The 12,417-nt window shown below is 40.9% G+C and overlaps 1 protein-coding gene across 1 annotated transcript in view; it reads right to left on the bottom strand.

Moving 5' to 3' along the window:
* Window positions 1-9,704, bottom strand: part of maneal (mannosidase endo-alpha like) — a 53,036-nt gene extending 43,332 nt beyond the window's left edge. Inside the window, exon 1 of the mRNA XM_061958797.2 lies at window positions 9,014-9,704. Within this exon, the coding sequence (XP_061814781.2) occupies window positions 9,014-9,497 (484 nt within the window). The 5' untranslated portion in view covers window positions 9,498-9,704. The remainder of the gene's footprint in view (window positions 1-9,013) is intronic.
* Between the last annotated feature and the right edge of the window lie 2,713 nt (window positions 9,705-12,417).

Raw genomic sequence — 12,417 nt, 5'->3', positions numbered from 1 at the left:
AGACTTCCGGATATCAGTGCCTCTCATAGGAAACTCCCGGAAAAGGGCGTGACATGATGGTACAGCATTTGGCGCCCTCTACGAGCTGCATTAACAGCGTACCAGCCCAACCACTTGTTATGCAGTATGCGTCTTCCGCTTGCACAATAACGTGACAGCAAGGCATACTTGGTCAACAGCCACACAGGTTACACTGACGGTGACCATATAAAACAACTTCAACACTCTTACTAATAATGCGCCACACTTTGAACCAAAACCAAACAAGAATGACAAACACATTTCGGGAGAACATCTGCACCTTAACACAACATAAACACAACAGAACAAATACCCAGAATCCCATGCAGCCCTGACTCTTCTGGGCTACATTATACACCCCTGCTACCACTAAACCCTGCCCCCACCCCAACCCTGCTCCCTCCCACATCAACGATGGTGTTCTTGGTGTTGGCTTTTATCAAATACATTTCCCCAAAAAATGCGACTTATACTCCAGTGCGACTTATATATGTTTTTTTTCCTTCTTTATTATGCATTTTCAGCCGGTGCGAATTATACTCCGGAGCGACTTATACTCCGAAAAATACGGTAGATGTGGGAAATATCGCTCAAAAGGAAGACATGAAACTGCTACAGGAAAATACCAAAAAAAAGAGAAAAAGCCACCAAAATAGGAGCGCAAGACAAGAAGTAAAACACTACACACAGGAAAAGTCCAAATAAGTCAGGGTGTGATGTGACAGGTGGTGACAGTACACCTACTTTGAGACAAGAGCTATATTGATGCATGCTTGGTTATGCTTTAAAGCAGGGGCGTCACTAGCTTTTAAGGACAGAGGGGGCTTTGCCCCCAGGAGATGCACAGGATGCGAGCGAATGTTACGCACGAGCACAAAACTTCACAAACGGCTAACAAAGACTTAGAAATGATTCATTGTTATTATTATTATTTTAAAAAAATGCACGGGACGAAATGAAATGCTCCCCGGGACGATGGCTTTTAACCATATATTTTCTTTTTCTTTTTATGTATTTATTCATTTTACATTTTATATTAAATGTCTTGGTTTTTCCTCCCTCTGAAAATCCTATGAAATGTTTAACAAGCCATCCTATAATAATAAAACAGCTATTAATGTAACAATACAATAAAACAAATATATTTAATGATGTTTTTTTTCATTATTTTAACAATAGGCTTATGTATATTACTTTATATAGATTCTACAAGAAAAATAAATGATTTACAATTGCACACACAAGGTTTTGTGCAGCTTCACTCATTGTAAAGGAAGATAATGTGCTTCGTACACCTGCAGGACCGCAAGCAAGGTCGCAGAGAAAATGCGGGCTGGAATTTGAGTGATGTGGGCATTTTCTATATGAACAAGTGGAATGGATTGGATACCGACGCACTAAAGGGGCTCTCTACCTTACGCTATGAAGTGAGGGGAAACTGAGTGAATAATAACAGGTTATATGATTATTTATTTAAACTCATATTTGGGCCACTTTATAATGAATATGTCGGCATTTATTTGTAAAAAAAACAACAAAAAAAACCAAATTCATACCTGCCAACTACTCCGGTTTTCCCGTAATTACCGTATTTTCCGCACCATTAGCCGCACCTAAAAACCACAAATTTACTCAAAAGCTGACAGTGCGGCTTTTAACCCGGTGCGCTTTATATATGGATAAATATTAAGATTCATTTTCATAAAGTTTTGTTCTCGCAACTTCGGTAAACAGCCGCCATCTTTTTTCCCGGTAGAGCAGGAAGCGCTTCTTCTTCTACGCAAGCAACCGCCAAGGTAAGCACCCGCCCCCATAGAACAGGAAGCGCTTCTTCTTCTAATGTAAGCAACCACCCGCCCCCGGAAGAAGAAGAAGCGCGCGGTGCATGCTGGGATATGTGACGTTTCATTTCCATTTGTGTGTTTATGTAAAGACCCCAAAATGGCTCCTATTAAGTGTGTTGTCTGTCTAATTATAAATAATGCAGACGAGGCGTGTTAACTGAGTTCTCAACGTTTACTCACAGCGTGCTCATAACCACATTCTAACTCCCAGCATACAACAACGCTTCTCAGGGCTACCGCGCATGCTCGTAACTATCGTTGCTTGCTGGGTAGTGTAGTTGTTATATTTGCTAGCTCATAACATCACATTAAGAGACACGCTTACGCGCTTAATTCAATACTCGCCGTCATTCCGGGTGGATTGACAAAAGACCTCCAGCCGCTAGACATTGGTGTCAACAGGGCATTCGAAGCTAGACTGCTAACTGCGTGGGAACAATGGATGACAGAAGGCGAACACACCTTCACTAAGACAGGGAGACAGCGCCAGACGACGCCAACATCTGCCAGTGGATCGTAAATGCCTGGGCAGATATTTCGGTCACAACTGTGGTCCGAGCTTTCCGGAAGGCAGGATTCACAGAACTGCTGGATAAAAGTGACACTGACTCCGATGACTTCGACGAGACGGAACCGGCCATTTTGGATCTCACATTTGCCCAACTTTTCACTTCGGACACCGAAGACGAGGGATTTACGAATGAAGAATAACTTCAGAAAGTGAGCGCTATGTTTATTTTGTGTGTTGTGACATTAACGTTCGAGCAACATTATGTTGCTATTGCTCTGCACTATTTTGAATTTTACTATGTTTGTGATTGCACATTTGCGTACATTTTGGGACAGAGTTGTTAGAACGCTGGTTTTTAATATATTATTAAAGTTTGACTGACCTATCTGACTGTTTTTTTGACATTCCCTTTAGCGCAGCGTAGGCGCGGCTTATAGTCCGGGGCGGCTTATTGGTGGACAAAGTTATGAAATATGCCATTCATTTAAGGTGCGGCTAATAATCCGGTGCGCCTTATAGTGCGGAAAATACGGTAGTACGGTTTTCATCAACCTATTCCGGGTTACGGTTGCAGTGATAAAAAATACGGTTTTTCATTAATTAAAAAAAAATTTTTTTTTTAAAGTTTTATTCACGAAATCGCGTAACAACAATGACAATCGACACTGCTTCCCGTAACTTCCTATCGAGCCATTCCGAATGCCAATGCGCGAGGCTATTTATAGCACCGCTGCCAAGCACGAGGCACCAGTTGCCATTGTTTCCAAACGAGCGAACGATCATGGAATCAGCCGGAGAAAAATCGCAAACGAGTCTTAAACCGAAAAGAAAACCGCAGTCATTCCGTGAAGAATATTCAAAAGCCTATCCGGGAATAATTATCCGTTCCAAAAAGGGTGAAAACTACGCGAATTGCACCTTGTGCAGACAAGATTTTTCGATCGGACACGGAGGAATTAGCCATGTAAAAGACCACGTTGGGACAAAAAAACACAAGTCTAATGCCGTTGCTAGCGATACAAGTGGAAAACTTTCAACGTTTTTCGTCGCCCAAACAGATTCTTTGGATGTGATAAATGCCGAAGTTTTATTTACGGAGGCAATAATTGAGCATGGACTTCCAATCGCACTGGCATGATCACATGGGACAGTTATTTCGGAAAATGTTTCCCCACTCGAAAATCGCCAAAAAATATGGATGTGGTCGAACCAAAACATCAAACATTATTCAGTGTCTTGGAACAGAATCCTCAAAAAGTATCGCCGATGTCATGAAGACGGAACCATTTAGCATGTCGACTGACGGCAGCACCGATTATGACGATGTAAAACTGTACCCCATTTGTGTTCCATATTTCAATGACGATATGATAATTGTGATAGAAATGTGAATTTTAGGCACAGAATATTTTTTACAATTGAACAAGGCAGTAGATTATACAAGCTTGGACAGAAAGTTAATAATGACACCAATTTTTTTTTTTAATGGAATTGTTTAGTACTGTTTTACCATTTGTTTACTGTAAAAAGTGTTTATACTTTCAATGAACAAATTGAAGTCTTGTGAAAGGTTGACAGGATAACTGGCATTAACTGTCAAAATAATTTCAAACTATTGAAGTTAGCTTACAGAATAAACATGTCAATCAACCCATATGATTTTTGCTGTAATATTTTTGTTTTGAAAAGTCACTGTGACTGATAGAAAAGTGATGGTTTTAGCAACATTTTAACCTGTCTGAATGCTAATAATCATTTTGCGTTGGGGGGCTTCCCTGAACCCCCCACCAGGACTTTGTCCCTGGACCTACCGGGGCCTGCGGCCCCTGGACCCTGGCTACTAGGTTTTTCTGATTTCAAAAGTTGGCAGGTATGCAAATTATTTAGGGGGGCTTAAGAATATTTTAGGGGGGCTTGAGCCCCCCTAAAATAGGCCTAACAACGCCAATGCTTTAAAGTCATATCCAACAATTGCCACAACGACTTTTTACTGTCAACTGAGTTTAGTTTTTTAATGATTTCTGCCTGCGGATTTTTTCAACGCAAAAAATGAGCATTGGCTCAAAAAAGGTTGAAAAACTCTGCCCTAAAGACGATTCTACTTTTAAAATGTGTGGCTGTTGTCATCCTCAGTGCCTCTTTTGCTGGGACCACTTATGGTACTTTGCAGTATTGTCCTTTTTCTAGCTCTTGCGTGTAATTAAGTGAATTGTTTTTTACCAGACTGGCCTGGTACTCATCATCCATCTGTCAATTTTGACAGGAAGTTAGATAACGCCATGGTGTACAATAACCAACCACCTCCCCCACGGCACCAGGCTGGAACATGATCCCAGGACTCCTGTGTCAGCGCGGTAACACTGACATTTGATATTTCAACATCACTTACTTGACATAGACTTGCAGTGTGTTTGATTAGGTGGAGCTTAACACAGTGGCACCTCAACTTAAGAGTGTTTTGAGATAAGAGCTGTCTTTCGGCTAATTGTTATGCTTGAAGTGGCAGGCAGATATTTAACTTGCAAGCATGAGTTGGTGTAGCACAGACTTGGGATAATTAAGCTTTTCAATCTGGCCCACCGGACATTCCCACATTTGTTTTTAGATCTTTAAGATGGAAACTGTAGCTGCCATTATGATGTGCAGGAGAGATGTCCGATAATGGCTTTTTTGCCGATATTCCGATATTGTCCAACTCTTAATTACCGATATCAACTGATACCAATATATACCGTTGTGGAATTAACACATTATTATGCCTAATTTTCTTGTGATGCATTAAACAATGTAACAAGGTTTTCCCAAATAAATCAACTCAAGTTATGGAAAAAAAATGCCAAAATGGCACTGCCATATTTATTATTGAAGTCACAAAGTGCATTATTTTTTTTAAACATGCCTCAAAACAGCAGCTTGGAATTTGGGACATGCTCTCCCTGAGAGAGAATGAAGAGGTTGAGGTGGGGGGTCTATATTGTAGCGTCCTGGAAGAGTTAGTGCTGCAAGGGGTTCTGGGTATTTGTTCTGTTCTGTTGTGTTTATGTTGTGTTACGGTGCGGATGTGTTTGTCATTCTTGTTTGGTGTGGGTTTACAGTGTGGCGCATATTTGTAACAGTGTTAAAGTTGTTTACACGGCCACCCTCAGTGTGACCTGTATGGCTGTTGACCAAGTATGCAATGCATTCACTTGTCTGTGTGAGAAGCCATAGATATTATGTGATTGGGCCGGCATGCAAAGGCAGTGCCTTTAAGGTTTTTTGGCGCTCCGTGTACACAGCGGCGTTTTAGAAAGTCATACATTTTACTTTTTGAAACCGATACCGATAATTTCCGATATTACATTTTAAAGCATTTATCGGCCGATAATATCGGCAGTCCGATGTTATCGGACATCTCTAATGTGCAGTGATGTTTTCAAATGACCGTAAGTCTTGAACTATACAAAGTATTTCAATGCTTGGAATCTGCGCTTTTGCATGATATACAAGTTACTATGGTAATCTAGTTAGTTACTATGGTAATGTAATTAGTTACTATGGTAATCTAAGTCACAGCAGCTCAGACGAGGCACCGAACAGTGTGGGTGGGGTGCGTTTCCACAGAGTGTTTCCAGAGCCTGAAATGTGGGTGTGGAAATGTGGAAGGACATTTTTACAACAAAGTTGTAAAACTTAGTGATATGTCAGATATATCAGATTGTAAATTGGCTTTTTTTTTTTTTTTTTTTACCCTTCACGTTCATATTTCACTGTTTGCTGCATTTTTTTTTTTGCGTTTCGCTTGATTGTAAAATATGTGGATTGAGAGGGGGTGTGATGTTCATATGTTGTCAATATTGGATCTAACATAATAGTGAGAGTCAAGTCCATAGTGGATCTAACATAATAGTGAGAGTCCAGTCCATAGTGGATCTAACATAATAGTGAGAGTCCAGTCCATAGTGGATCTGACATAATAGTGAGAGTCCAGTCCATAGTGGATCTAACATAATAGTGAGAGTCCAGTCCATAGTGGATCTAACATAATATTGTCAGAGTCCAGTCCATAGTGGATCTGACATAAAAGTGAGAGTCTAGTCCATAGTGGATCTAACATAATAGTGAGAGTCCAGTCCATAGTGGATCTAACATAATAGTGAGAGTCCAGTCCATAGTGGATCTAACATAATAGTGTGAGAGTCCAGTCCATAGTGGATCTAACATAATAGTGAGAGTCCAGTCCATAGTGGATCTAACATAATAGTGAGTGTCCAGTCCATAGTGGATCTAACATAATAGTGAGAGTCCAGTCCATAGTGGATCTAACATAATATGGTGAAAGTCCAGTCCATAGTGGATCTAACATAATAGTGTGAGAGTCCAGTCCATAGTGGATCTGACATAAAAGTGAGAGTCTAGTCCATAGTGGATCTAACATAATAGTGAGAGTCCAGTCCATAGTGGATCTAACATAATAGTGTGAGAGTCCAGAACATAGTGGATCTAACATAACCAGTCCATAGTGGATCTAACATAATAGTGAGAGTCCAGTCCATAGTGGATCTAACATAATAGTGAGAGTCCAGTCCATAGTGGATCTAACATAATAGTGTGAGAGTCCAGAACATAGTGGATCTAATATAACCAGTCCATAGTAGATCTAACATAATAGTGAGAGTCCAGTCCATAGTGGATCTAACATAATAGTGAGAGTCCAGTCCATAGTGGGGCCAGCAGGAGACCGCCCAATTCCGTTGCTACAACTGTTGCATTGGCTCCGATTACAAACGATTCATAGATTATTTTAAAGAAAAATAATGAACGCACATTTGAGGTGAAATTAATATTTTTTCAAGCTTAAGAAGTATGTCAAATACATTTACAGGTAAAAGCCAGTAAATTAGAATATTTTGAAAAACTTGATTTATTTCAGTAATTGCATTCAAAAGGTGTAACTTGTACATTATATTTATTCATTGCACACAGACTGATGCATTCAAATGTTTATTTCATTTCATTTTGATGATTTGAAGTGGCAACAAATGAAAATCCAAAATTCCGTGTGTCACAAAATTAGAATATTACTTAAGGCTAATACAAAAAAGGGATTTTTAGAAATGTTGGCCAACTGAAAAGTATGAAAATGAAAAATATGAGCATGTACAATACTCAATACTTGGTTGGAGCTCCTTTTGCCTCAATTACTGCGTTAACGCGGCGTGGCATGGAGTCGATGAGTTTCTGGCACTGCTCAGGTGTTATGAGAGCCCAGGTTGCTCTGATAGTGGCCTTCAACTCTTCTGCGTTTTTGGGTCTGGCATTCTGCATCTTCCTTTTCACAATACCCCACAGATTTTCTATGGGGCTAAGGTCAGGGGAGTTGGCGGGCCAATTTAGAAGAGAAATACCATGGTCCGTAAACCAGGCACGGGTAGATTTTGCGCTGTGTGCAGGCGCCAAGTCCTGTTGGAACTTGAAATCTCCATCTCCATAGAGCAGGTCAGCAGCAGGAAGCATGAAGTGCTCTAAAACTTGCTGGTAGACGGCTGCGTTGACCCTGGATCTCAGGAAACAGAGTGGACCGACACCAGCAGATGACATGGCACCCCAAACCATCACCCAACCATGCAAATTTTGCATTTCCTTTGGAAATCGAGGTCCCAGAGTCTGGAGGAAGACAGGAGAGGCACAGGATCCACGTTGCCTGAAGTCTAGTGTAAAGTTTCCACCATCAGTGATGGTTTGGGGTGCCATGTCATCTGCTGGTGTCGGTCCACTCTGTTTCCTGAGATCCAGGGTCAACGCAGCCGTCTACCAGCAAGTTTTAGAGCACTTCATGCTTCCTGCTGCTGACCTGCTCTATGGAGATGGAGATTTCAAGTTCCAACAGGACTTGGCGCCTGCACACAGCGCAAAATCTACCCGTGCCTGGTTTACGGACCATGGTATTTCTGTTCTAAATTGGCCCGCCAACTCCCCTGACCTTAGCCCCATAGAAAATCTGTGGGGTATTGTGAAAAGGAAGATGCAGAATGCCAGACCCAAAAACGCAGAAGAGTTGAAGGCCACTATCAGAGCAACCTGGGCTCTCATAACACCTGAGCAGTGCCAGAAACTCATCGACTCCATGCCACGCCGCATTAACGCAGTAATTGAGGCAAAAGGAGCTCCAACCAAGTATTGAGTATTGTACATGCTCATATTTTTCATTTTCATACTTTTCAGTTGGCCAACATTTCTAAAAATCCCTTTTTTGTATTAGCCTTAAGTAATATTCTAATTTTGTGACACACGCAATTTTGGATTTTCATTTGTTGCCACTTCAAATCATCAAAATTAAATGAAATAAACATTTGAATGCATCAGTCTGTGTGCAATGAATAAATATAATGTACAAGTTACACCTTTTGAATGCAATTACTGAAATAAATCAAGTTTTTCTAAATATTCTAATTTACTGGCTTTTACCTGTATATCTGCACAAACAGGACTTAGAGCTGTCCATGGTGCTGAATCCACTTTAAACCCCTTTTTGGTTCTGTTTATTATTCTTACATTTATTAGAAGTCAGATCTATAAATGTTTTAATCAACAATCCTTGCATTAGATGTATCATTGATCATTTCTAATCAGAATTGATGACTGAATATGTTTGTACCTGCAGCAGAAGCCGCTATCTGCTCCATGTGGGACTCCAGCACGTCCGGGTCCCTAGAACTGTAGGATCCGAGTTCGGGGTAGAAACTGGAGCCGATGTCCTCGGGCGGCAGGTGTCTCCCCCTCGGGTAGCTGGATGCGATCTTCGGGTCCCAGTGCGGCACCAGGACGTGGTCCCAGTGCACGAACTTGCCGTCCACTCGCGGGGTTCCGTACCACACGTAGTAGAAGATGTGCACGTCGTCGAAGATGGCTCCCTCCGGACCGGAGTTCGGCAAAGCGGATTTGGTGTCGTGGTGACCCGGCGAGGAGGAGGAGGACGAGGACACCGAGCGCCGGTCCAGCTTCCCGGGGAGCTCCAGATTCGGAACCAGATCTGATAAACCGTCGCCGGTCTTGAGGGTTCTGAGTCCCATCATGGTTCCGAAGAGGAAGAGAGCGAAGAGAAAGAGCCCCACGCACGCTCTCCTCCGCAGTCTGCCCATGCTCGTCCGGTACCGGCGGCCCTTTGCTTTTCGGGTTCCGGTGTTGAAACCAGCGGTACCAGGCCTAAAGGAGCGGACCCGACACCTCCATCTTCCACGCCAGGAAGTGCTTTCAAAGTGACGGCGGCACTAGAAGGTTCTGTTGTGGCGCCGAAGAAATGTGAGGCGTGTTGTTGTGTTTCCGGTTCGGGTGTCCGTAAGTGATGTGTACTGACATCTAGCGGACGAGGTGGGTAAGTGCTCTGGCTACGTCACGTGTGTGTGTGTGTGTTCAGGGACACTCGGACATAATGCTATTTGGCGCTTTAGTCCGTTAAAACAGTGTTTTGATTGATTGATTGAAACTTTTATTAGTACATTGCACAGTTCGGTGCATATTCCGTACAATTGACCACTAAATGGTAACACCCCAATACGTTTTTCAGCTTGGGTCCACGTAAATCAATTCATGGTACAAATATATGCAAACCCCGTTTCCATATGAGGGAAATTGTGTTAGATCATACTTGCCAACCCTCCCGAATTTTCCGGGAGACTCCCGAAATTCAGCGCCTCTCCGGAAAACCTCCCGGGACAAATATTCTCCCGAAAATCTCCCGATTTTCAGCCGGAGCTGGAGGCCACGCCCCCTCCAGCTCCATGCGGACCTGAGTGAGGACAGCCTTTTTTCACGACGGGAGGACAACAGGGTGACAAGAACTAAATCATCCAGACTAGAGATAAATTGTATTATTATGTTTATCTTACCTAAAAATAAATATATTTATTAATTATTTTTTTTTAAACTAAATACATTTTTACTATATTTTGCTAAAAACATCAAAATTAATTGTATTTTTATTTGTGTTTTTTCTGACTCCTTATTACATCCAGCCATAGAATTATACATTAAAATAAACATATTTGAAATAATTAATTTTAAATGATCATAATAATTCATTTAAAATGACCATATTTAATTATTAAAATAATTGTTTGTTTATCAACAACTTTAGCATTTTATTCATTACATTTTGAAGCTCTCAGAAGCCAAGTTATGTTATATTCCTTAATATTTATTTATGCAAGTTTGAAGTATCAATTATCTAAACACAGTTTTGTTTGCATATTTTCAGGATGTATATATATACATATTAATATATATATATATATATATATATATATATATATATATATATGAAATACTTGACTTGGTGAATTCTAGCTGTCAATATACTCCTCCCCTCTTAACCACGCCCTTAACCACGCCCTGCCCCACCTCCGACCACGCCCCCACGCCCCACCTCCCGAAATCGGAGGTCTCAAGGTTGGCAAGTATGTGTTAGATGTAAATACAAACGGAATAAAATGATTTGCAAATCCTTTTCAACCCATATTCAATTGAATATGCTACAAAGACAACATATTTGATGTTCAAACTCATAAACTTTATTTTGTTTTGCAAATAATAATTAACTTAGAATTTCATGGCTGCAACACGTGCCAAAGTAGTTGGGAAAGGGCATGTTCACCACTGTGTTACATGGCCTTTCCTTTTAACAACACTCAGTAAAGGTTTGGGAACTGAGGAGACACATTTTTGAAGCTTCTCAGGTGGAATTCTTTCCCATTCTTGCTTGATGTACAGCTTAAGTTGTTCAACAGTCCGGGGGTCTCCCTTCTGCTATTTTAGGCTTCATAATGCGCCACACATTTTCAATGGGAGACAAGTCTGGACTACAGGCAGGCCAGTCTAGTACCTGCACTCTTTTACTATGAAGCCACGTTGATGTAACACGTGGCTCGGCATTGTCTTGCTGAAATAAGCAGGGGCGTCCATGGTAACGTCCATGTGTTGCTCCAAAACCTGTATGTACCTTTCAGCATTAATGGTGCCTTCACAGATGTGTAAGTTACCCATGTCTTGGCCACTAATACACCCCCATACCATCACACATGCTGGCTTTTACACTTTGCGCCTATAACAATCCGGATGGTTCTTTTCCTCTTTGGTCCGGAGGACACGACGTCCACAGTTTCCAAAAACAATTTGAAATGTGGACTCGTCAGACCACAGAACACTTTTCCACTTTGTATCAGTCCATCTTAGTGGTTGGGGCGGGGCGTGGTTGGGGGCGTGGTTTAGGGGGGAGGAGTATATTGACAGCTAGAATTCACCAAGTCAAGTATTTCATACACACATATATATATATATATATATCTACATCCTGAAAATATGCAAACAAAACTGTGTTTGGATAATTGATACTTCAAACTTGCATAAATAAATATTAAGGAATATAACATAACTTGGCTTCTGAGATCTTCAAAATGTAATGAATAAAATGCTAAAGTTGTTGATAAACAAGCAATTATTTTAATAATTAAATATGGTCATTTTAAATGAATTATTATGATAATTTAAAATTAATTATTTCAAATATGTTTATTTTAATGTAAAATTCTATAGCTGGATGTAATAAGAAGTCAGAAAAAAATAAATAAAAATACAATTAATTTTGATGTTTTTAGCAAAATATAGTAAAAATGTATTTCGTTTTTTTTTTTTTTTTTTTTAATTAATAAATATCTATTTATTTTTAGGTAAGATAAACATAATAATACAATGTATCTCTAGTCTGGATGATTTAGTTCTTGTCACCCTGTTGTCCTCCCGTCGTGAAAAAAGGCTGTCCTCACTCAGGTCCGCATGGAGCTGGAGGGGGCGTGGCCTCCAGCTCCGGCTGAAAATCGGGAGATTTTCGGGAGAACATTTGTCCCGGGAGGTTTTCGGGAGAGGTGCTGAATTTAGGGAGTCTCCCGGAAAATTCGGGAGGGTTGACAAGTATGTTATATACCGATTGCGAGAATCGGTTTTGAATCAAGAATCGATTGGGAATCAAATCGTCACCCCGGGAATTGGGATTGGGTCGTTAGGGGC

Source organism: Nerophis lumbriciformis, linkage group LG04 (genome assembly GCF_033978685.3).
Source record: "Nerophis lumbriciformis linkage group LG04, RoL_Nlum_v2.1, whole genome shotgun sequence".
Lineage (NCBI taxonomy): Eukaryota > Metazoa > Chordata > Actinopteri > Syngnathiformes > Syngnathidae > Nerophis > Nerophis lumbriciformis.
This window is presented reverse-complemented; position numbering and strand designations above follow the sequence as displayed.